The sequence below is a fragment of the Plutella xylostella genome, chromosome 5 (assembly GCF_932276165.1).
Source record: "Plutella xylostella chromosome 5, ilPluXylo3.1, whole genome shotgun sequence".
Lineage (NCBI taxonomy): Eukaryota > Metazoa > Arthropoda > Insecta > Lepidoptera > Plutellidae > Plutella > Plutella xylostella.
In genome coordinates, this window is record NC_063985.1 from 8,943,296 (window position 1) to 8,969,419 (window position 26,124).

At 40.9% G+C, this 26,124-nt stretch overlaps 2 protein-coding genes and 2 non-coding genes across 4 annotated transcripts; 1 reads left to right on the forward strand and 3 right to left on the reverse strand.

Annotated features, from left to right (window-relative positions):
• The first annotated feature begins 89 nt into the window (after positions 1–89).
• LOC105393652 (ATP-binding cassette sub-family A member 17) lies at positions 90–24,338 on the forward strand. Its single transcript, XM_038112652.2, has 31 exons — positions 90–273; positions 486–718; positions 1,011–1,120; positions 1,480–1,662; positions 2,154–2,309; positions 3,014–3,230; positions 3,547–3,714; positions 4,003–4,175; positions 4,427–4,534; positions 5,190–5,313; positions 5,571–5,725; positions 6,037–6,210; positions 6,774–6,839; positions 11,013–11,148; positions 13,606–13,867; positions 13,981–14,060; positions 14,298–14,407; positions 14,629–14,816; positions 14,999–15,068; positions 15,171–15,287; positions 15,501–15,653; positions 15,894–16,007; positions 16,187–16,343; positions 16,573–16,695; positions 16,801–16,998; positions 17,229–17,504; positions 17,652–17,893; positions 22,187–22,334; positions 22,622–22,835; positions 23,270–23,471; positions 23,866–24,338. Exons 1-31 carry the CDS (start codon positions 185–187, stop codon positions 24,196–24,198), a joined length of 5,079 nt encoding a protein of 1,692 aa, XP_037968580.2. The 5' UTR covers positions 90–184; the 3' UTR covers positions 24,199–24,338.
• Trnaf-gaa lies at positions 1,217–1,289 on the reverse strand. The gene has a single exon. It is a non-coding gene; the product is annotated as a tRNA-Phe (tRNA).
• On the reverse strand, positions 1,794–1,866 carry Trnaf-gaa. Its single transcript has one exon. It is a non-coding gene; the product is annotated as a tRNA-Phe (tRNA).
• Positions 24,339–24,469: 131 nt separating the features above from the next.
• On the reverse strand, positions 24,470–25,969 carry LOC105393103 (BLOC-1-related complex subunit 8 homolog). The gene is made up of 3 exons (XM_011564835.3): positions 25,821–25,969; positions 25,561–25,738; positions 24,470–25,290 (listed from the first exon to the last, which is right to left on the reverse strand). Exons 1-3 carry the CDS (start codon positions 25,870–25,872, stop codon positions 25,005–25,007), a joined length of 516 nt encoding a protein of 171 aa, XP_011563137.1. The 5' UTR covers positions 25,873–25,969; the 3' UTR covers positions 24,470–25,004.
• Positions 25,970–26,124: the final 155 nt, after the last annotated feature.

A 26,124-nucleotide genomic window follows, 5' to 3' on the forward strand; every position in this document is an offset into this window, starting at 1 on the left:
TCGTGGTTAATATTCGTTTTGATTACGGGACACCAAATTTGAAAATTTGAGCTTGAGTCTGTGACTGTGTATTTTCCTGTCATTTTCAGGCCATATAAAACTGTTATAGGTTATTTTAACTTATAATTAGCAACATCTGATAGTTGATAAATAATTATTAATTAATATTTAAGCACATAATATTATGTTCGTCGGTCAACAGAATAAATCACCAAAACGCCGCTTTTGGTCCCACTTTACTACTCTTTTGTGGAAAAGTTATATGCAAAGGAAGTGAGTAAAAGATCTTATTTCATTTTCACCTATAAATGCCCCCGATTTGGTCTAAATTACCTACTTGCCTAGTTACATTATAATATAGGATTGTGTACTTTTAATGTAAGGATAGGTACCATTAAGTACAACTACACCTGTGTAAAGCAAGTAAATATTAGTAACACTATACATAAGTCAATGGTAACTATTTTTTTTTCAATTGCATTTAGGCGGCTGTGGCGACTGCTTCTCCTAGAGATCTTTCTCGCCTTGCTCTTGATCGGCCTCTCCATCATCGTCTCCAGACCCATATTCCTCACCCCAGTGCGGGAGACAGCAGAGCCTGCACTGAAGACGGAGGATATTATACAAGCGCTCGACAAGGACACCTACCTCGGGTATGCCCCGGCTGAGGAGCCGTATGAGAGCATCATGAAGAAAGCTGCTGAATACCTTCAGATACGTAAGTTTTATGAGTCAAATAAGTACCCATTAAACTAATAAATTAGTCAGAGGACTGTCATAGAATCAGTATTGTAATAGAAACCGGGCCTTACAATCCTTACTATATCAAGTAGGTGGTTAACTCTCTACCGTTGTTTTGGTCAAAAAATATATGTAAAATAGGTTGCGACTCTGTAGAATTTGCCTGCGGATTTGTTCTAGATTGTCTAATTAAGCTCTCGAGTGTGAACTCCTTCTAAAAGTCGAATTAGCGGTGCCCAAACAATAATTAGAGTACTTAATTGTTTCAGCTGTGAGGGGCGCTAAGAGTATAACAGAATTGGAAGATAGTTTGTATCTCAACTACTCCCGATCTGAAGGCGTTGTGCGTTTTCCCGTCGTATGGATCATCTTCGATTCAGTAAGTGCAAATGAATGTTAAAATTAGTAAGTAGATAAGGTATTCATAAAACACACCAAATAAAAAAATATCACACCTTAGAGCAAAAGGAAGGCTTGCCGAAACCCGGGATTGAACCGGGGACCTTTAGATCTTCAGTCTAACGCTCTCCCAACTGAGCTATTTCGGCGATGAAAGTACAATAAAAAAGTACCTACATTTGCACAATGTAATAGGTATTCATTATAATGATAAATACATAATTATCACTAATTAACAAGATCGTGCAGGTCAAATGTTACATAAACTAAGATATACAGGTAGCAAGCTATCAAGCATACTGGCAATTTCATTATCATCATTCGCCAATACGTTCCCAGGAAACCGGCAACAACTTCTGGAAGTTCAAGATCCGTAGTCGGGCGTCTCCGGGCGCCTTTGTGGAGACTTACAAGGAGGTGACGGACGAGCTGCAGCAGCAGCTGGAGTCTGGGCTGCTGGCGGCGCAGGTGGCCGTCAGCCAGGCCGTCCTGCAACGCGCCGCGCCAGGGGCTAACTATGAGGTCTGTGTGGTCCTATGTGAGGAAGTTTCTGCCACATGTGATACATGCACGTATCTTTTTCATATTTACAGCATAACGTAAGGGTGGATTTACAATTGAAATGAAAAATAATAAAAAGCAAAAAAGAGATCTGCCGAAACCCGGGATTGAACCGGGGACCTTTAGATCTTCAGTCTAACGCTCTCCCAACTGAGCTATTTCGGCGATGACTGTGTTGTTGAAATTACGTCTCTAGAGCTATAGCACTTTTAAGTGATCTTGTGATCATGTGTTTTGGAAATTCATGATAATTTTTATAAAAGTACCTACTTATTCATAGAAACAAGATCACATGAAACTTTTAGTATTGGGTGTAATTTTTTTTAAGAAAGTAAACTACTTACCCGAATTTCAATAGGTATTTGTAAAACATAAAGTTATTTAAAATGACCCTCTAAGTCATCCCATTTCTGCTTACCATACCAATTTTTAACACCCTGTATATGCCCCAGGTGCGTCTCCAGCCGATGCCCGAGTCCCCGCTGACGCAGGAGGTGGCGGTGAAGCGGGCGCTGGTGTGGATGCTGCTGTGCCTGGCGCTGGCGCTGCTGCCGCCTGTGCTCGACACCGTCGCTCTTGTAGCCAGTGAGACTAACAACGGATTCAAGGTATACCAGAGTGCTATCGTATTTGTGTGCTACTGTCTACAGGTTGAGGTCTAGGATCCTATAGGCCATGCTGGAGTCCCCATTTAACACAGATGGTGGGGGTAAAACAGGCGCTGGTGAGGATGCTGCGATGCTATGACACCGTAGCTCTTGTGGCCAATGAGACCAACAACGGGCTTAAGTTATACCAGAGTACAATCGAATTAGTCTTCTACAGTCTACCGCCTAATGTTGAGGAACTTAAAGGCGACGCCCGAGTCCCCGCTGACGCAGGAGGTGGCGGTGAAGCGGGCGCTGGTGTGGATGCTGCTGTGCCTGGCGCTGGCGCTGCTGCCGCCTGTGCTCGATACCGTCACTCTTGTAGCCAGTGAGACTAACTACGGGTTTAAGGTTATACAAAAAACCTGCTACTAGCTACTACGTAAGGTACCAAATATAAGGTTTAATTAATGTAGGTACCCATCATCATCAGCCAACTTTCGGGTTTACGCTTCTCTACTGCACACCGTGCACTAAGTACATCCGCTTTAAGACTGTGGACATTACATAATATTAATTTATTAAACATGCCATTCAGGTTGGTGGGTAAGCACTTTCAGCAAGAAATGAAAATCTGCCTGCAATAACCTTGTCATATTTACAAGTTACCTACCTAAATAATACACTTCTTACAACAACGAGTAAAGTAAATATTTCAATTTCAGCGTGCCCTCTGCCTCCGCGACGTGGACTTTTCAGTAATATACCTCGGTTGGCTATCGTACGCTTTCTTCACGACTCTGCCAGTATGTATGATCACAGCCATATACCTGATATTCACCTTCCGATGGATCAAGTTGTGGAGTACTTTCCTATTCGTGATGTCGTACCAACTGGTGATGCTGATGATGGCCTTCATCCTGACTATGTTTCATGATACAGGTAACTATTAAAAATATCGTAAAGCAGACTTTTTGTTTTGTGTTTCGTATAAAGATAAGTTAAAGAGCATTCTTGGTACGAGGCAACCACTTTTAACTATGTCGAGGGCCCGGGACAAATCATCATCACATCCCATTACGTCCCGTCTGCTGGGGCATAGGTCTCCTTTCAATGAAAGACGGGTTTAGGCCTAGTCCACCACGCGGGCCCAGTGCGTATTGGTGGACCCTGACTCGAAAATACGATACCTATTTAGTAGTCTAGGTTTAGCCTTTTAGACATTAGCTTAATATTAGGTACTAATTTGTTGCTCCAGCTGCCATGGCGTGTATTTGGGTGGCTTCAATGGTGGTGGCACAGATGTTCATTTGCCTGCAGTTCGCGCACTACAACTTTGGCTTCCTCTCTATGTTCCTACAAGTTTTCATGCCGCCTATGGGGCTCAGCAATGCAATGCACAGCTTTGCGTTATTGCAGATTGGACGTAAGTGGAATACTTGGCTACCATTGTATTACCATTACCATTTTACTGGCTGAGATATAGGTGAATGTAGGTAATAAAGATTAGAGTTGTGGTTGTGGTTAAGGGCCTATGTTGGCACTTGTAAAAATATAGCGCCAGAATATGTCTCTGACCATGTTGGTATATCCCGTATCACATGCTAAATGTACTTACACAATGTAGTTACGCACGTACTAAATTATAAGGCCTGAAATTATGCAGCGACTTCTATAAGGTCTGTAACTATTATAAACAAGACATGTATTTTAGGAGGCGAAAGCACAACATTAGATTCCACCCCAATCTATGTGACGAACTGGTGTTGGGTGCTGGTGTCCATCTTGTACTTCGGAGTGCTGATGATGATGCAGAGGACCCTCGGCAGGCAGCGAGCTATTAGGGGTCAGGTGCCGTGGAAGTCTTTATTCAAATGGAAAAAAGCGGTAAGTTCAGTAAAAATATCTCGACAAAGTGCCAATTTACTGCCAGTTTCAATACTCTAACAATTTAATTTATCAAATAAATAGCTACAATTTTGTGAAAACTTTTCTGAATTTCGCTGAAGAGAGCGATCTCTTTCTTTTCTAGCGATAAGGCCGCCGTATTGTGCTTACTCATACTTGTAATGTGATTTATGTTGTGTGTGTTCTCAATAAAGTTATAAGTATTGTAGTTATATTGAATTGTATTTCAGGCTCCTCAGCTGCACCACGTGTACGTCCCGACGGGCAAGGAGCGAGAGCCGCTGCAAGAGGTCGACGAACTCGTGGCCAAGGCCATCAGCTTCAACAACGTCTCGAAGGTAAATATCGTAACTATTCTTAAAACACACACAAATTAAACATTACTCACAAATCCAACAAAAATATATAGGTAATATAATATGTGGGGACATCTCACACACGGCCATCCGACCCGAAGCTAGGCAAAGCCTGTGTTATGGGTATCGGACAGCTGATATATCTACACAATTATTGATAACGAACTATAAGATAATTAGAAAAGCTCTTTATTACTAAAATGTACATCAGTTGCAAAGTATAAATTTTCCATAAACCTATACTTATAGTTCCCGATCATCATCAGATTAAATATAAATATCAACACCCAAGACCCGAGTACAAATATTTGTCTTTAAACAAATATCTGCCCGAGCCGGGAATCGAACCCGGGACCTTCGGCATAGCAGTCAGGGTCACTAACCACTACGCCATTCGCCCGTCCAAATGTCGAAAAAATGTCGTCAAAAAATATGCCGGTGTAAAGAGCGAAGATCATTAATAAAGAAAAGGTAGACTTTTGGAAGTTAGATGAACGTTGGAAGGGAGTGAGAATAAATAGGATTGGTCATGTTTCAGATCGGTAATTACCTTGTCTGAGACCTAAAGGCGCATTGTTAATAATTATGATGTATTCCTCCAATTACTAATAAAAGAGGATCTTTTCGATGGATGCAGGAAAGCATGGGAGCGGTCCATCTGCAGGACGTGACACTCGATATCTACCGAGGCGAGTACAGCATGCTTTATGCCGAACGCATCCAGAAGAGCACGCCCAGGACTCTGGAAGACTTGATCACTGGTAAGTTATTATACAAACATTGCGCTATTTGTGACCGTTAGATTATGGAAAATAAGATCAGTAATATCCACAGTTAAACTTGCAGTTGTGCTTGTGCTTATAAGTTTGTACACAAATCTGCGACTGTTTTGACAGTTTTTCAGGGCAAATGCTTGATTACTGTCGCAGGTTTTTGCGATGCGACGTCGCAACGAATCGTCGTCGAACGAAATATATATAAATAAGGAAAGTCATAGAATCCTCACCTCTGTCCTCAGGTCTGACCCTACCAGACGAGGGTACCATCAACATCCTGGGCCGCCGGCTGGACGGGCAAAGCGTGGTGGCGCCGCACATGCTGGGCTACTGCCCCCACGCGATCTCGCTACTGCCCGACCTCACTGTGCAGGAGCATCTCTACTTGTTCATTGCTGTAAGTGGTTTAACCTTTGGCCTCCCGAAGTCGCTATATCGCGAAAAACAAAATAATTATAACTATTTCCCTTGTGTCTGCATCAACACGTTCAATCATCGTTCAATCGTTTCAATACGTGTAGTGTAGGCGCAGGGGAGAGACTTGCAAGACACTGCTGCACAGAACCATGACAAATTCTTGTATCGGAAACCAAGAGACATCGGTCCAGTGATAATACTGTGCGACGTTTTCCCCACCTTTTTACGTCTGTTGATATTTAGGTACTTTTCTTTTTACAAATAAATAGATAACCAATCTAATTCCACCAGATCTCGATGTGGAACGAGTCGTCGTACTTCATGGAAGAGTACGCTCACATCCGTCAACAGCGGCTGCTGGCGGAGTGCGGGCTGGAGGCGGTAGCCCTGGTGAAAGTCAGTCTTCTGTCCACCTACTACCAGGCACAGGTGTGCTGGGCGCTGGCCATGTTACTGGAGCCCAGGGTAGGTGATATGTCGTTACAGTAGTATAGTGGCAGCGGCTGCAGGAGCCCTGGCGACAGTGAGCCAGGTGTCCATCTACTACCGGCCACAGGTGTGCTGGGCCCTGGCGATGCTGCTGGAGCCGAGGGTAGGTTATCGCTCTGACATCATACTAATACAAGCAGCACAATACCTATTTGGCCTATGGTACGACATAGTACAAAGAATGATTTCTGGTTTTAATAACATTTTATAGAGAATAGCTGTTCCCGCGAGCTTCGCTTCGCCTTTAAAAGTTTTCCCGTGGGATTTCCGGGATAAAAAGTAGTCTATATTCTTTCTCAGGTTCTAGACCATAATGTATACCAAATTTCATTCGAATCCGTTCAGTAATTTTGTCGTGAAAGAATAACAGACAGACAGACACTGTTACTTTCACATTTAAATATTATTTAGGATATTACTAGTTAGGATAAGTTTGGCGTACTTTGAGTGTCGATCGAGAAGGAGTCAAAAAATAACCAAGTACCTACCGACCTAAGTCTATTTACTTATATATCGCAGGAATTGTATCTTTTTCACAGGTGGTGTTCATACCGAATTTTACTGATAAACCTGTGTACGTAAAAGTTATAATCGATAAAATATTGGTAAGTAAATATAATGAACCTTAGCATATTCTAAATAAATCTACATATCCATCATTGGCCACAGCATCTGTTGTAGATGGTAGTTGCAGCACTCGTAGGTTTATGGGTTGCCGCATCGCCGTTGATGGCTGTACAAGCCTATAGCGGCACGGCATTTCTTTCCGCATCGATCGCAAACAAAACATGAATGTATGGGAGGTGGTAGATCACGACGAAGTTTTTTCTGCTTAAGATTATCTAGCCAGTCTTCGTCGTGTTTTGACATTCCAACTTTAACGTCATGGCGCCACTCAGGTCTCATGTCAGCGCGTTCTTCCCAACCGTCTATCTGAATACCGAAGCTGTTCATGTCCCGCTTGCAAGCATCCTTAAATCTGAGAATTGGGCGCCCAACAGGTCTCTTTACATCAGCTATTTCACTCAACATGACTTGGCGTGGCAGTCTCTCAGGGGCCATCCGATGAACGTGACCAAGCCAACGAAGCCTTCTCTGCTTTAGCATGGCAGTTATGCTGCAGCAATGTGTCATTGTGAGAACTGCCTCGTTGCTCATTTTGTCCTTCCATGTGACTCCAAGAATAGTCCTCAGGCATCGCATATGAAAGGCGTTAAGTTTGCGTTCTTGTTTCGCATATGAAGTCCACGTTTCCGAAGCGTACAACAATATACTCAGGACGCAGGTCTGGTATACGAGGACTTTGGTGTTCGTAGTTAGCTTTCGGTTTCTCCAAACGCGTGCAAAGAGCCTTCCAAAAGTAGTTGACGCTTTGCCAATCCGAGTATCTATTTCTCTGTCGTTTGATAGCGAGGACGTGGTGGTTGAGCCAAGGTAGCAAAAATGATCCACAACTTCTAGGACAGCACCGTCGAGTGAAATTTTTGGAGGCTGGTCAACGCCCTGCACCATGATTACAGTCTTCTTGGTGTTGACACTCATAGAGAACATATGACATGCATTGCCGAATCTCGTCACTAATTCCTGGAGTTCGCTTTCCGAGTTAGCAACTAGTGCAGCATCATCTGCATAAAGGAGTTCTCTAGCAATCAAATCTTGACGCTTTCGTTTTGACTTTAGGAGACTGATGTTGAATAGCCTTCCGTCCTTTCTTGTATGCAGATGTACTCCGACGTCGCAGTTTTCAAAAGCAGTCAGAAGCAGTGCAGAGAAGAAGATCCCGAAGAGGGTAGGTGCTAGCACGCAGCCTTGTCTGACTCCACGGTTAACGGCGAAAGGTTCAGATTTTTCACCATCAAATATTACTGACCCATTCATGGTATCGTGGAAGGACCTGATGATGGATAGAAGTTTTGGAGGGCATCCAATCTTACTCAGCACTTCGTACAGCCCCTCTCTACTCACAGTGTCAAATGCCTTGTTGAGGTCGACAAAGGCCATGTAAAGAGGGAGACAATGTTCGCGACTCTTTTCTTGAAGTTGCCGAAGGGTAAATATCATGTCATTGGTCGAACGGCCTGCCCTAAACCCACATTGTGATTCCGGGTATATCTGGGAGGCCAAAGTTTCCAGCCTTCGTAAAACAACTTTCGCAAATGCCTTTCCTACAATACTTAACAGGGATATTCCTCTGTAGCTGTTACAATCGCCTCTATCTCCTTTACCTTTATACAAGGTGACTATGTCAGCGTCTCTCATTTCTTGAGGCACAGTTCCTTCATCCCAACAACGCAGTAAGAGTGCATACAGGGGCGAAGAAACACAGCCGAGCCTTATCAGTTCAGCGGGCAAATTGTCAGAACCCGTGCTTTTACCTAGTTTTAGGCTTTGGAGCGCTTTAATGAATTCATCACCTTTAGGGGGGACGTCAAGTTCCGTCGCCACGGTTCGAGGAGTTAGATTAGCTAGTGCATCGGGGCGTATAGCAACTTCTTGAGAGTACAGGTTCGTGTAGTGCTGTGCCCATCTTGAAAGCTCTTCTCTTTTGTCGGCAATCGGATTTCCATCAAGATCTTTGATTGCGGCACGTTTTCTTTTAGTCGGGCCGATTGCAGACTTTATTCCCTGGTACATACCCCTGAAGTCACCTACATCCTTACACTGTTGTATTGACTGGCACAGCTTTACCCAATATTCATTAGCGCAACTGCGACTGACGCGTTGTACTTCTGCTTTGGCTGCCTTGTATGCATGTGTCTTGGCAGGATCCCTGTGGTTGTTAAGGAGATTAGTGTGAGCTATTCGTTTTTTCTCAATAACAGGAAGCAGAATGTGTTCGTAGTCAGCGAACCAGTCACGAACAGTCCTTTCTTTTTTGCCGAATACCTTTTCAGCTGTTTGTGTTATTTCCTTCTTCACTAGCTGCCACATATCTTCGGCACTAGTGGTGGTTTGTTCCAAAGATTCCTTGCTAAGTTTTTCCTCAATCAGCTTTTCCAGATCTTTATATAGAGCCTTATCCTGCATAGCTGCGGTGTTCAGTGCAACTTTTCGAGGAGCTTTTCTAGCAGAATGAATTTTCTTTGGTGTAAGGCGGGTTTTGGCCATGATTAAGGAATGGTCTGTGTTGCAGTCTGCGCTGTGATAGGTACGGGAATTTAGGATATCGCGTAGGTCAGTCCTCTTAGTTATAATAAAATCGATCTGGTGCCAATGACCTGAGCGTGGGTGTTTCCATGACACTTTGTGAATACTTTTGTTCTGAAAGTAGGTGTTCGTTATGCAAAGAGAGAGAGATGCACAAAGCTCCAGAAGGCGTTGACCGTTATCGTTAATGTTGCCAATTCCATGATGTCCTATGCATTCTGGCCAGTTGTCAGATTTGTTTCCCACCCTTGCATTAAAGTCGCCGAGTAGCAAAAGTTTATCAGATGCACGAACTTTTTCCAGACATTCCCGTAGATCTTCATAGAATTTGTCTTTTACGTCATCAGAAGCTTTTAGAGTTGGAGCATAAGCTGACACAAGAGAGATAGGGCCTGACTCTGACATTAATCTTAGAACCATTATACGTTCAGACACACATATAGGTGTTTCTGTGCAACGAAGTAAGGAGTTGTGAACAGCAAACCCAACACCATGTTCTCGTCTTTCACCGTCATCCTTCCCTTTCCAGAAGAAGGTGTAATTGTCTTCACGAAGACTGCCTTCGTCCAAGAGACGAGTTTCCTGCAGTGTGGCTACATCGACACGGAGGCGGAGAAGTTCTCTGTCTATGATGGTGGTTTTCCTGAGCTCGGGTATATCGTCGGTGCTTGAGGGCGTCGAATTAGAAATTCCAAGTAGCATGGTTCTCACGTTCCATGATGCAAATCTGGTGACTTTTGATGTTTTATAATTGTTTTTATTCAATGTTTTGCTAGGTGCATCAAAATCCCATCCTGTTTCAGACATTGTGACATGCCTGCTGCTCCACACACCTATAGAAGCGCAGGATGAGAGGCGGACCAGTACCTTATTGGCCGGGGGCTGCCCAGCTTAGGCAGGCGGTAACTGGTCAGTTAGCCACGATGGACTATCCTACCGTCGGGAGTCACCCCTGGCGCCCGCGCGTACGCCTATTAGCGCGAAGCTTATAACCGGTGACTGCGACTCCCCGTGTTGTTATCCGCACCTTTCCAGGCACGGGTGAAGTGTCCTCTCCACAGGCGCTGCATGCCTGGGACGCATTATTAAGGAACACAGACTTGCCCAGCATCCATGATCCTCTCTCGACCTCCTTGGCCGTATCCCCAGGAATGACAAGTCACTACGTGTGGAGCCAATTTGGTTGCAGGAGCTGCCGACTTGTTCAGGTTGGACCTTACTGTCGCCTACGGTACCCCAGATCCGTTGCCTCATCCGCCGACCTACACCGTACCGAATCCTATCTTCTCCGCTGCTGTCGCCGTTAAGGTCTTCACCCGTGACCCTGGGCAAGGGGTCCATGTTATACCCCATGGAACTGGGTCCCTGCCGAACTTAGCCACTCACTCACCCCGGCCTACTGGGGAGAGGAGTGCCCACCCCCGCGACGAGGACGCGCCGGACTGGAATTACCCCGATGATAGACAGAGAAGGTAGCTCTGTATACCTCGGGGCCGGGTTAATGCCCTTGTGTGGTTCCAAGAGCAAAGGCAAAATCTACATAAGTATCTATATTATACATGATGATATGTATCTGCTTTGTGATATTATACGATAACAAACATTTACATAGTATAATTATGTACTTACAGCAATACCAAAAACATTTGACGATCGTGCAAACCTGCATATCCAGCATACGACTGGAGTACGCAGACCGAGTCTTCATATTCGACCACCATCGTCTGATATTCGGGGGAACTCCAGCCTACATGTACTTCAAATATGGTACAAAATGGCATATGATTATTTGTTTGTATTTACTTAGCTCTAGAAAACGCATAAGTTACTTATGAATAATCATAACCTCTAAAAGTTTCATAACCATATCAACTTAGTTCCTAGCAAAACTTGATATTTTCATAAATAGTATTTCCAATGAATTAACTTCCTCCTACCACCTTTATGCAGATGATCTTCAAATTTACACACATACTTCCCCGTCTGAACTGCATAGAGTTATTTATGATACAAATAATGATCTGGACCGAATCTCGGAATGGAGCAATAACTATGGGTTAAGGGTGAATCCATCGAAAACTCAAGTAATTATACTCGGGAGCCCCCGGCTAGTATCGAAACTTGATTATGAACAACATCCAGCGGTCCTATTTGATGGTGTTCGGATCCAGTTCAGTCAAAAAGTTAAAAATCTAGGCATCATCATTGATAGTTGTATGACGTGGACGGCTCAGGTTGGAGAGGTTAGTCGGAAGGTGTTTGCTTCGGCAGCGTGTCTTCGCAGACTGCGGAACTTTCTCCCAACAGCCACCAAAATTGCGCTCGCACAATCTCTCCTTCTCCCTATTCTTGATTATGCCGACAGTTGCTATATTGATTTAACCGAGGAGCAACTCAATAAACTTGAGAGACTACAAAACTTCTGCATTCGGTTCATTTATGGTTTGCGCAAATATGACCATGTTTCTGAATTTCGTCGCAAACTCAAGTGGCTCCCTATTCGCCTTCGCCGGAATACCCATATTCTCTCTCTGCTTTATTCGATACTGTTTAACCCATCTTCACCTGCATATCTTAAGGAACGTTTTGAGTTTCGTTTCACGACTCACAATAGAAATCTGCGTTCCAATGAAAACCTGCGAATAAATATTCCGTCCCATACAACCAGTTTTTACTCAAACTCTTTTACTGTCCAAGCCATCCATCTTTGGAATGCTCTCCCCTTGAACATAAGGCAAGCCCCATCATCTGCATCTTTCAAACGCATGGTAAAAAACCATTATCTTCAAGAATAAATATATTATTTTATTAATCTATGTTAAATTCTATTTATCTAATATATTTTTTGTTGTATTAAGCGTACTTTGAGCTGATATAGGTATATTGTATATTTATCCATACTATATATGTATATAATATATATATATATATATAGGGGAGACCGGGGACAAAAGTAACAGTTTGTAGATTCGGTCTGATTTCTCGTCATTAATAACATTTACGATAAAATAAATATAGTCACATAAAACTTTCGTATATAGTCTACAAATATCCATTATTACTTTACTTAATACATCTCGAATTTTAGCATTTCTAAAGCCTCAAAAAAAAAAGGAAAATCGTTACTTTCGACCCCATGGTCAGGACGAAAGTAACAAGGCATGGGTCGAAAGTAACAACCCGTAAATTCTGCCCAATGTTATAAATACGATTCAAAAGGAAGAACAAAAAAATCAATCAAATTATTTAGTTAAGAAAACTTCTTAAAAAGCTATCGAAACTAAAAAAAACTTATGACTTATTGACAAAACTAAAAAAAACTTCTTAATATAAACTGTAAATGAGATCCATCATTTAAACTGACTAACTGATAAGAAGTTGTTTTATTTGTGCCATAATATACATTATTATGACACAAATATCTAATCAAAACAACAAAAAATAAAAATTTATAATGTGACATGGCAAACTTATGTAAGTAATTCGTTACTTTTGTCCTGCCGCGAGTTGTTACTTTTGTACCCATCCCCATTTTTGAAATATCAGGTGACATAACTTTAAAACAGCACGTGTTATTCGAAAACAATTTATGACATGCTACAGACAATCTTATAATTAATCAATGAACAAATAGTCATATGGTTCTTGGCATTTTAATTCTACGTAAACACTAAATGAATAAACACCAAAAAACGTACTTTTGGTGTGTAAAATCACGAAATGCTCACTAAAACAACCTTGCACCGCGGCACGGGCGCGGAAAATGATATCATGCGCGGGGGGCATCGCATACTGACTACCAGCTGTCGCTTGGGACGTTAAGGCTATTGGGGAAGTCCACAGAGTCTTTGTTACTTTCTACCCGCTGTTACTTTTGTCCCCGGTCTCCCCTATTATATATTTATTTATTTATGTATTTATTGTATGTATTTATATGAGTATTTAATTAATAATAGTTAGTAAGTATCAATGTTATTTGGATATGTATTTTTCTTTTTAAAATATTATTTGTAAATACACCTTGTAAATGCCCTTTTCTATGTTTAGTTCTTTTCTTACAACGGTTGTCTGGAAGAGATCGCTTTTAGCGATAAGACCGCCATTTGTGCATCTCTGTTATTTAAGTTAGATTTAAGTTTTTTTATGGTGTGCAAATAAAGATTATTGTATTGTATTGTATTGATATTACTACTCGTAAATGGACTAAATTAATTTTATCCCCAGGTCGTCAATACCGTGTCCGTTTAAATTTGACCGGGAACAGAAGTGAGCAACACGACGAGAACATGTCCGATCTCGTGAAGAGGATCAGAGCAGCCGGTGGTTCTATATCCATCAAGTTCCGAACTCTGCTCATATGCCGACTGCCCGTCAGCCCGACCGATTCTATAGAGGATCTGTTACGGCATCTGAAGGAAAATGCCAGGCAGTACGGCATTAAAGCTGTGCACCTTCATTTGCCAGACTCTGAAGAAATTTGTAGAAGGTAAATGTGGATATTTTACCTAAGTATATAGCTATACGGTTTTAATAATTATAGTAGGCATGGGAGTTTCTACTTAATCATATGCAAAAATTTGTTCTGTTTTTATGTTTCAGAGCGATTTCAGAATCAACGAAAACTGTAAGAAATAAACCGGCATCAAAAAATTCTATGGAAGCACTGCATATAATTACCAGTAAGTATCATTATAATTGAATCAGAATATTTAGTTTAGTACCTATATACAATCACCATTAGACGGCGAAACAGCAATTTCCTCAATATAGCTCTTTCTTGGACACACGCACCCCGTTGAATTCTTTTGTATGGGCGTTACGTAATTCCGATACATATTCGTGTTTTATACGGAATGATTACTGTTATAAAAAAAATGCTTCTTCTTTTCTTGAAATTCTTACCAATTTATTCGTAGGATACCCAACATGGACGCGAGCCAAGGGAAGCTTCGGAAAACATTTTAAATATACGGGATTTAAATTCTTCGCATGTCACAAGAATTACATATTTGCATTTCTATTTACTGTGAGTAACTCATACTACTCTTCTATATAGATAGTAGATAGGTATTAAGACTATGGGACCCCTACAGTGGTACCTACTATTTAAAAGAGAGTATATGTACCTACATCACCAATGCAAACTTTAACTTATATCATCAGAGTTAGATGTTTGTCAAATAGTTTCAAAATATTTAATTGATACAGGACTAAAGTTGTACTTAATTCTTGTTTTGAACTCTTCAGTTGCTCTCGAGCATCCTGCTCGGCGTGCTGATGGGTCAGTCGCTGACGGTGCATCCGGCGGAGCTGGCGGCGCGCGCCGGGGTCGCCACGGAGCAGGACCAGCTGCTGACGGTGGAGGCCGCGCGCCAGCGGACCACCGTGGTGCTGCGGGCCTCCAGCACCCCCGCCGCGCTGGACGTTGCTAATGCGTGAGTGTGCTGTTCGTCGAGATGAGTTTGTAAGAGGTTGCCGATGTGTTAGTGTGTTATTCGTCAAGATGAATTTACATGGACCAACTTTTTTCAAATTCTTCTTAGGACGTATTTTTCAGTTTTCCTATAGATCAAATACCTGTGCTAATAATTTTAATTTAGGTATCCTATTGTTTCAGGTACATTATGTCTGATGAAAGATCTGGTGATAATGGGCATGTAACGTATACAAGTTTGAATAGTACCGACGTGAGTAATTATGCGTTATTGAAAACGGAACTTCTAAGGTAGATATATTTATATGTTATAAGGATATTTTAACGCTCGCTCCCAATTCTGTAATGTTTCCAGAGTTTGACAGAATACCTGATGATTCAAGCGATCCACTCGCCTCAGCAGTATGTGTATAAGTACGCTTACGGAATGGAGGTAGAAGAGGTACAGGCTGCTGGTGGCACTAAATTAATAGTAAGTTATTTGTACCTAGACCTATAACTTCCATATTAACATTCCTAGGTTTTGAGCTCACTTTCTCTGCATTCCGCGTTTTGCTATCAAGCTTTATGAAGTTTCGCAGCTCTGTCACGAGATCGAGTATATATCTATGAAAAAACTACGAATTGCATTTTTTCAAGCATGAGTAGCCTATCATAATCCTCTTCAAGTGTATCCTACCGTCAGGTGGAAGCGAAGTACAGTCCGTTCCACGTAGACCGGCACGGCGCGGCGCGCTCGCTGGCCCGAGTGTACATGGCTCTGCTGAGACACTACACAGACACTCTCGACGCTAACATACATGTCGTCAACAAACCGCTGTCGATGGATAAGAAGCCGGTTAGTTTTGTATATTATTATTTTAGTTACTTTTTCTTTTACTTCTCGGTATCAAAAACAGCAGCTAGACTAGGGTTTGTCACCACGGTGAAAGGATTATTCAGCTAGATTAAACAAACATCAGTAAATTGACTGCCCAGACTGCGATACACGAGAAAGCTTTATACAGGGCATCCACACACTATGTAGGTATGCGAGAGCCCTTATTCACTTATTCTATTGAAGTCCATATAATTACAGTGGCTACTCGATGAAGCGATTCCGCCGTTCCTGATCCAGGTTCTGATGCTGCTCACAGTTTCACATGTGCTGTTGCTACCGTCTTTGGAGAATGGGTTAATTAGACATACTCAGGTAAGGGCATCTTACAAATATATAGGTAAGTATGCATTCTATTGAGTAACAGCACACCGCCATAATTAGTTTCTTTATTTTTTTGCGAGTTAGCGACAATACCTAATGTACCTATATTTATTTTAATATCATGATTATGAATCATATTTTAAAGGATGATTTTACAACTTAATTTTCAGCGTCACGCTATTAACTTTTCCCCCTTTCAATATTGGGCGGCGCTATATCTGTGGGACCTGATCCTCTTCATGATAATGATTGTGATGATATCAGGGATTATCTTCGTAATCATGCATATCGTCGTACCCTGGTACAAATTTGGGCCAAGTGATTATTGTAAGTTAAGTTATTATTATGGAGTACCTATGAGATATATCATGGTGTCATGGACCGGATGGCGCAGAGGTACTTACTCTCGGTTGTGAAAAGCACGGCCTCTATGTTTTATTATATCTTTGTAAGTAAGAGCGAAATAGCTAGTTACTATCTTATTGTTCATTTATTTATAATAATTCTTAATAATACAAACCGTTGTTTGTTTAAATATTATTTCTCCATTACGTAGTGGTAATCCCAACGATTCTTGTGGCCTATGGAGTTGGAGCAATACCTCTGGCTTACTTGTTCAGCTTGGGACACAACCCTACAATGAATCTCCTACTTTACATAATAATCAACTTTATTTGTGGTAAGTAAATTTGAGATGCTCTAAAATACTCTAAATAATGGAACTTATAGCTATGCTTTACCTAAGTTTGCTTCTTTAATTTTATGCTGTTATTTTTAATTTCAGGGGAAACCACATTTCTTAGCGCCTTCTTTGTAGTTTACAATGTCGATTGGATAGAGTATGTACTGTACATGCTTTCCCCACAGTTTACCGTATTTTATGCATTTCTGAAAATTAAGTTGATTTTTCTGAATAATGGGGAGTGTATGATCTTTTCGAAGGATCTAATATGTCAAATGAAACCGCTCCAAAAATGTTGCTGTAAGTATTATTTTGAGTGCACAGTCTTAACATACTCGTATTAAATTAGCTACCGAGGTAACATTGTAGCTTGTAGGCAGTCGTAATATTTGTTGTTGTGTGGTTGTTGCCATTCTTCTAATCGTGTCGATGACACAAGTGCTAGATTAGGGTTTTGTCACCGTGGTGAAAGGATTGGCCAGCCAGAGCAGCATGAGTCGAATATAACCTACTTTTTTTATTACCTACAGCCAAATGCGGAGTTTTGCAGGCTTGTTTTGAAAAGAAGTCTTACTTCACATTCAAAGGAGGTGTGCTAGAAGATATAATCGCATTGATCGTGGCTGGAACAGTTTACTTCACTATTTTAATGCTCTGGGAATATTGGATCATAAAGAAGATTATAAACAAAGTGCTGACGGATTGGATATTTCCGGGACGAATAGTAATACACGAGCAAATGCCTGGGCTTATTGAAGAGAAACGAAAAGTAATGGAGAAAGTTTACCAACTTAAAGACCGAGACGGTTAGTGTATAACCTATCTAACCTACCTACTTAGATAACGATCTACACGTAATTGTTAGGGAAATGGTTCATGAAAATGCTTTTCGGCATCGGGTTGTTAGTTTTAAAGTTACGTTACATACGTTAATTTCTCTATCCTCTTTCCAGTACCAACCACAAATCCATTCGGAGAATACCTACTTGTGAACGGAGTGTCCCTGAAACAGCACGGTTTGTTCTCCCTCACCAACATCTACCTGGGCGTGGGGCGCGGCGGCGCGCTGGCCGTGTCTGGCATCGGGCGGCACGGCCGCGTCGCCCTGTGCGAGCTGCTGGCCGGCTACCGGCTGCCTACTGGTGGAGATGCCCTCGTCATGTCCAAGTACAGCCTGTGGAGGAGCCCCCACAAGGTAGATTGTTTTTGAAATTCTTAAAGCTAACTTAAATCCCTCTACGTAGGTACTGTAGTCTAGAGCTGGCAATTACGTATACTTACGCTATGAAATACTTACCTCCGTCTGTCTGCCCTACGCAGCGGAGGCCATTAATTAGAAGCAGTCAGTGGCGGATTTACCTATAGGCCAAAAAGGCCAGTGCCTAGGGCGGCAGATTTCGAGGGGCGGCAAATTTAGCTAATTTTTTTAACAGTTTTTTTTATAATTGTACTTGTACAACTGTACATAGTCTCACCGATAAAACACTGTCTGAACACAATCAGGAGTGGAAAAATCGTGTAGATTGCAGACAAACTAAAGCGTTCATTGTATCACACAACCATAAACTTACACGCTACTTACTCAACCTGTCCCGTAGTAATATATCATTAATGGTAGGATTAATAACAGGACATTGTTGCGTGAATAAACACTTATATACCATAGGTAACTCAACTAGTCCCTTATGTAGGACATGTAAGGAAGTAGATGAGACGGTTGAACATATTCTTTTAGCTTGTCCACCTACAACAGAAACAAGATTATCTATTCTTGGACCAACAGAGCGCCTACCTCGGCTATTACAACACCCAGGCCTGCTACTCCAGTTTACTCGGGAGCTAGGCTGGCTGAGCTGAAATCAAGGGGATATGTACAAAGGTTCCACTCGAGAGAGCCACGTACAGGAACTTCACCCCCTATGAGAAGAGAATAGAATAGAATAGAACTGTACATAGTCCATATGTTACTGTAAAAGCCCGAACAACGGTAAATCCTAGGATTTACCAGTAAATCTTAAGATTTACCAACATGAGTTGGTAAATGTAAGGATTTGTGAAAATGGGTCATTTTTTTCGGGCTTTTACCATTAGAATTTGGTAAATGCTAGGTTTTACCACTGACACCTAGTAAAAGTTGGTTTTGGGAATAAAACAAAGATTAATTATTACCTATTTATTTATTTCAATCAAAAACTTAAATTATTTTCTTTCAGAATTTATATTATTTTTTATGAACAGTCATTTTAAAACCTTCAAATCAACATAATTATTTAAAAAATGTAATAATCATATATTTTTTTCCATTTTGTAATTATTATCCACCTCTAAATTATTTCCTAAATAGTTAAAATTAAAACTATTAAAATGTCTTCTCAAAAACATAAAAGAATCGATATTATATATTTTTTTTGTTAATTATTGGCATTTATTAGTAATCAAGCTTGTGCTGAGCGAGTTGTCGGGTAAGTGGGCAACCCGACAGTCAGACGTTTTCAAGCCGCCCGAAGGCCTCTGACTAGGCTTAACGACTGCTGCCGAAGCAGCAACCGGGACCCACGGCGTAACGTGCCGTCCGAAGCACGAAAGCATCCCGAAAAGAACCACTTGAAATCGGTCACCCATCCAATGGCTGACCATGCTGGTTGTTGCTAAACCTCAGTGATCAGTTACGTTCACTGAAGCCCGCTCGACTACGGACGCTTTGTTCGACTACGGAGGTTATAAGTTATAACCTGGCTTTTTCAACATTTACCGTGCCTTAATGTAAATCCTAAGATTTACCAAGTGAATAGTGGTAAAAGTGCGAATCGCAAAATCTTTCGGGCTTTTACCATTAAGAGTTGGTAAATCTTAGGTTTTACGCGTAAATCTTAGCATTTACCGTTGTTCGGGCTTTTACAGTAACACATATATAAATAAACGATTAATAAACGCACTGTAATATATACTGAGGTATACTTTTGTATTTCTCTCTCTCTCTCTCTCAGCCTTCCGTAGTCCACTGCTGGACATAGGCCTCTCCTAACGATCGCCACCCCAAACGGTCACCCGCCATCTGCATCCAGCGGCTTCCCGCTACCTTCCGCAGATCATCAGACCAACGGGTTGGGGGGCGACCGACACGCCGTTTGCCGACACGGGGTCTCCACTCCAGAACCTTTCTACTCCAGCGGTCGTCGGCTCTGAGGGCTACGTGGCCAGCCCATTGCCACTTCAGCGTGCTAATCCTTTTGGCTATGTCGGTAACTTTAGTTCTCCTGCGGATTTCTTCATTACGAATCCTATCTCGCAGGGACACGCCTAACATAGCCCTTTCCATAGCACGCTGAGCAACTCTGAGCTTGTGGATAAGCCCTTTGGTGAAGCACCACGTCTCGGCTCCGTAAGTCATCACTGGCAACACGCACTGATTGAAAACTTTTGTTTTCAGACACTGAGGTATGTTTTCAGTGAAGATGTGTCGTAATTTCCCGAACGCTGCCCATCCGAGTTGGATTCTACGAGCTACCTCTTTATCGAAGTTGGATTTACCTAATCGGATCACTTGTCCTAGGTAGGGATACTGATCAACAACTTCGATGGTGACACCTCCTACAGTTACGGGCGATGATGAAACATGTTCGTTCGACATGACCTTTGTCTTGTCCATGTTCATTTTCAGCCCAACTTGTTTAGAGGCATCTTTTGTATTTATGTGACCATAAAATTTAAAATATTCTAATAGCGTTTCAATAAAAATAAAATAAAAAACTTCGTAACACAGGATCTTCGGAGCCTAGCACGAGCACCATATCTCCACAACTTCGTGTACCTAATATTGTTTTATTACCATGTAGATCGGCTCGTTTCCGAGTTTGAGAAATGGCAAATGCCTACCACACGAGTTAAACGAGAAGTTTTCTTTTCTAACTAAAATGAGTGAATTGTTACCATCGACCCTAACGGAAAAAGCCATTTCGTTGGAAAAAAAATATCCTAATAATTTAGAATCTGATTTAGTTAAGGAATGCCTACACTTTCAATGCCACGTTTCTTCTGAAAGAATTTCGATAAAACCAGATTCTGGATTATTACAAAGTCTATCTTTTTTACTGCAAAAACATAATTTGGAGCATATTTATCAAAACTATTATCAAAACTGATATAGCATTTCCCATGACACTGTGCACATCGACCGGTGACAAAGAAGAATGGCGAAATCTGACCCGCTTTGCGTAAGTTAGCAGCCACTAACCAAACCTATTTTAAGTTATTGATAAAAATGTCTACGATCAGGGAAAAATATTTAAAAAAATCTAAACCATGGGGTTCTTGAGATATTAGGGTTCAAAAGTTAATTAATTAATTTTTATTTTTTCGTTATATATGATTTTGATGAATATTACACGCAAAATAAGTTTTATAATGTAAATCATGGGATTCCCAATACATAGTGCATCGCAAAATGTATTACATGATTTTATTTATGCAAATAATATTATAATTGTTTTTGCACATTTCACACTTAGAAACCTATGTTTATAAAGAGACGAATTTAAATTTTTTTTTAATTCTATTCAAGTTCCTGTTATCCCGGAGTAAAATAGAATACTTTTTATACAGGAATAACCACGGGAACACTTTAAAAAAATTTTTTAGCTCGAGGGTAACATTTATTACAGTAGAAAGACTTGATCTTTCAGCACTTATATCTTCGTTCTCACATGCCTCATAATAATAAAATTAATACCAGTAGGTATATGCTGTAGTCACGGACTACACATCAGTGTATGTTTCATCAATGGCCGCTCTGGGTCATGGCGCCATAGAGAAATGGCCATTCTCCTTTTCTTGCTTAAAACGGGGTAAATACTATCTAAGATCTACTTTAAGACAAGAAAAGTTTAATAATCTATTCTGTGCATAGTCAGAACTCATGAAAAAGATTTGATATGACAGTATACTTATTTATAATTTTGCAAAATTAAAATCGCCGTAGAAAATAAGTAATGTAAAATTATTTGAACTTATTGTCTGTCACCATTAACTAATTGTTACATATTTTAATAGAAATTGATTGTATTGTTATTAAACTGTTAAGTGCAATAAACATATTTAACAAAAACAATGTTTGGTAAAAGTTGTTAGGGTTAAGGAATGAGCCGTTACAGAGGTTTTAAGTCTTCTTTAAAGTCGGGTTTATTTTTGTTTTGACTTTAACAGTCTATATATATATAAACCTGTTAATAATCTAGTCAATGACAGAAATATATAATTAAGTTCACGATCATCTAATAACAGGATTTAACTATTGAATTTCAAAAGTCAGTAGGGGCGGCAAAAATTTAATGGCCTACGGGCGGCAAATTTGTAAATCCGCCACTGGAAGCAGTGCATAAAACAGGAAAAGTTTCATGTTCTGACAATACATAACTATAGCAGTGGATCCCTGACTGGAGGACCCGTTTAAATGATCAGTCTTTTTAACTAGTCCAATAATTTTATACAGTACTCTCAGCATGTGTCGCTATGCTGCGGACGCACGCCGCTGCCGCCGTGGCTGGCAGTGCGGCACGCGCTCGAGCTGATCGCGGTGCTCAGGGGAATACCCAGGAAGGCGGTCAAGGGAATCGTCCGCAACTACATTGACGCTTTGGGTAACTTCCATATATCTTTCCCTTTTAATTCCATCCACCACTGAAAATACACTTAAGACTTTAATTTCTCACACATGAACGTGTACTATTTTGTAAGTTTCTTATGTTTGAGATGTCGTAAATTGACCATCTTCATATAAGCTCGTTCCGAGCTGCTGTTTCGAAATAAAATATTAGCCTAAATGATGACGAAGATGGCAGCTACCTAAAGAATATATTGTAGCTACCTACCACCTAGATAAATAATTAATCCTCATCTTTTTTTCTAACTAACGTCGAATTCACAGATCTTTCGGATCAAGCACACATGCAAGTTCGATTTTTAAGTCACTACGATCGCCAGAAGTTCCATTTCTTGACGGCGGTGATCGCGGCGCCTCCGGTCATCGTTCTGGACGAATATGTGTCTCAGCACCAATCTGTGGCAGTTCGGGAGGCTATTTACTCCATACTGTATCACTTGAGCAAGCGTGGTCATGCTGTAATAGTTGCGGCTAGCACGTAAGTTTACACCACTTTACAAGTACCTACACCACTGGCGTGATGCAGGGTGCAGGCCTGAATTAAGCCGACCTGCATGGGCATACCTACCTTTTGCTACATAGATACTACGTGTAATAGATATCTGTGGGTACTATTTTCTTGCCTACACAGTCAAGAATTTATTGGGCAAGTCTGAGCGGTAAAATGGGACCCATGTAATGTGTGTAATAATAGAATAGATAAAGGAGAGGTGGGGTGGGTCTCATGGGACCTGACCTATACATATATCCCTAGGATCAACCAAACTTCGGAATACAGTGTTGTGTGCTATGTGTACGCGATTGTAAAGCGATTCGGGGCATATACCTAAGCCCTTTAGTTGGTTTGTTTGTCCATCTTAATCATCACCAACTTATACTCATGTATAGGTAATAATTGTCATTTGTCCTCAGTGTACGTTTAAACTTGCCGGTATCAGATCGGCTGGCGATCATTCTGAATGGCAACATTTACGACATCGACCACATCGACCGACTGATACACATGTATGGCACTGAGGGATTCATTGTGGTGGTGCACCTGAAGAATGATGTGGACGTCGCCACCATGTTCGCAGAATACTTTGATAGCTTTCACATAAATGATGCTACTGAGGTATGTTATGTACCTAGCGTAAAAATATACATATACCTACCCTAACTATCTATATCTAATAACCTCCTTCAACTACACATAGCTACGTGAGGTTTCGTCGATCTAAGTTTTCGTCCAACTTTTATGACAGTTTTCACACTAATATGGAACTTTATCTTTATACATATACATGTGAAATGTGTCAGAATAGTTTCAAAATTTTCAAGCTTCATGAAGCGATAAAAATGGTATTCCTCGACAGTTATGGCTTTTATGCTAATAACTCCAGTATTGGAGTAGGCCCATATCCTGCAGTGGCCTATTTATGGGCTGTGTGTGTGATAATGATACAATAATCGGCAAGTGAATTATGCTCAATCAGTGATAAAACTTTACCAAGTTTTACAAATTTCAGGTGCTAGTAAACGTGCAAGTGTACGACGCCGGCCTTGACTGGGCGGAAGTCTTCTCGAGAATGGAGCGACTGCAGTCCCACCACCACGACGTCTACTCCTATATCATCACCTCCATCCCCATAGATTTCATCTACAACTCGATCATCTTAAAAGAGACATGGAACTCTTTAACTTTAACCCCTTACCCATGCATTTTCAAAAGGATATTCTCAAGAGGCGGGCGTAAGAGGCAACCAACACCGGAGTTAGTAGAAAGTCTGAAGACATTCGACCCTAAGTACAGTGTTAAGTATCTTAATGAACTCCCATGGTCGGTTGTGTTCCACAAATGAAGAGAGTGTTGGTGTGACTGAATAAGAAATGTTTTTAAGTTATTGTTTGTTGTGTAAGCATGTCTTTTGTTATGTTTTAAGTTATAAGCTGGATGCTATATAGTATTTGTTTTAGTTAAATAATAACTATTTTAATAGATTATACATATTTTGGTCCTTGTTTGCATGTGGAGCTTGAAATCATAGCAAATTTTAGAGCATTTTTGAATGTTGGCCATAGCATAGTAATGGTGAGGCTTGTGTAAGGCAGGTAGTGAATAAAAGTTTAAAAAACTTGTTAGTAACCATTGTTTAATGATTAAACACCACAACATTCAAGATACACAGTGAATTACAAACAGTGTTAATACAATGATAATCTCTAAGCATTACTTCCATTATATTGCAGTTAGTTACAAGGACATAAGCTAGTCTAGCCACTACACTACAGGCCCATTGTTAGCATTTTAATAATATTATGCATGCATAGTTCAGTTACCATGTATCCTTTAGGATACAGCTTACAAATCCTTTCATAGAGTAAACTGGTGATGTTATGTCCAAAGAACACTTTAAGTACTGTAAATAGAGGCAATACAAAATGAAACATTTTGCATTAAAGATCCAACATTGCCTCCTAAAAGTGAAATTGACACTGATAATTATCTATTTAATACTCACATTTTGTTAGATTCTGAGGACCCAAAAGTGCCTGCAAGCCTTGACAAGGTGCATCTCACAAGTCTAGGTAAAAAGCATTCGCCATTTAACACATGGAATCCATACCATCACTAGTATTGTATGAGGTACCATTGACACTCAACGCGTTAATGCAATGTGGTGTGTGATCTGTGCAGTTCATTGGAAGAACCTCTTGCATGGGACATCATACTCTCAATCCTGTTAGTGGTTTCCCTCACCATTGAAAACTCTGATAAGTCTGGCAGATCTAACACAATATGGGCAGATAGGCGTTTGTAAACTGAACTGGTATCTTTTTTATTTCTTCTAGCCTCCTCATATTTTAATTGTTGTTTTAAAAATATTGATTGCTTCAGCATCTCTTGAATGTTTTTGAAACTGGTAACTGCTGCATCCATTGATTTGACGGCACTGTGGATTGATGAAAACATTTTATTTAGATATGATATGATGATGATGACTTGAGCTACAGTTAGATTACAATTTGTCACCATTACTGCCAAGATACTAGAAATCAAAATTGGAGAAGGTCACTAGTGTAAGCAGGATATTAAATCAATACAGAAAATAACACTACAGGCCTCCTTTCAATGAAGGAAGGGTTTTAGGCCTAGTCAACCACGCTGGCCTTGTTCCACCATACACACATAATGAATACAAAAAGATGCCAGTGTGTTATACCTCAACGCATACTCGACGTCGTAGCAGCGGCCCTGCAGCTCAGTCTGTAGCTTGGTGACGTCGGCCCGCCGCTCCACCATGGGCGGCAGCGCCTTGCGCACGTGCTCCTGCAGCCGGTACAGCGCCAGCGACGGCTCGTTGGCCACTATGTGCATGTTCTCCGAGATGCGCTCGGCAGCTGGAAACAGGAGTTAAGAAGTTAGGTCATTCTTGTGGAATGTTTTGAGCGAAATCTGAAGTAGGTAATTTTTCATACTTACTTTTTTTAGACTTAGCTTCTAAGTCCGAATCGCCTTGATATACGAAAGCCATGTTTTAGGCTTTATAGGAAATACATAAATCGAACTGACCAACAGAATAGGCTTTCCACGATTTTTTATGCATTTATTTCAAAAATTAACATTATAATAGGTAGGTAGGTAACATCTTAAAAATAATAAATAAACAAATGTTCACAGAGTATATAAATATATATTTTTGGTTTTTTTACGTACGGCCACAGAATAATAACTAGTAAAGGCGCTGACCGGCGGCGGCGGCGCCGACTTCTCACATTACTTCTCA

Excerpts from the sequence above, each read along its gene's own strand:
- LOC105393652 (XM_038112652.2), top strand. The coding sequence starts at position 185 with ATGTTCGTCGGTCAACAGAATAAATCACCAAAACGCCGCTTTTGGTCC. Across the intron at positions 11,149-13,605 it reads CTACATGTACTTCAAATATG|GTCGTCAATACCGTGTCCGT; the intron begins GTACAAAATGGC and ends TTTTATCCCCAG. Across the intron at positions 13,868-13,980 it reads TCTGAAGAAATTTGTAGAAG|AGCGATTTCAGAATCAACGA; the intron begins GTAAATGTGGAT and ends TTTATGTTTCAG.
- LOC105393103 (XM_011564835.3), bottom strand. The coding sequence starts at position 25,872 with ATGGCTTTCGTATATCAAGGCGATTCGGACTTAGAAGCTAAGTCTAAA. Across the intron at positions 25,739-25,820 it reads AGAAGCTAAGTCTAAAAAAA|CTGCCGAGCGCATCTCGGAG; the intron begins GTAAGTATGAAA and ends TCCTGTTTCCAG. Across the intron at positions 25,291-25,560 it reads GACGTCGAGTATGCGTTGAG|TGCCGTCAAATCAATGGATG; the intron begins GTATAACACACT and ends ATCAATCCACAG.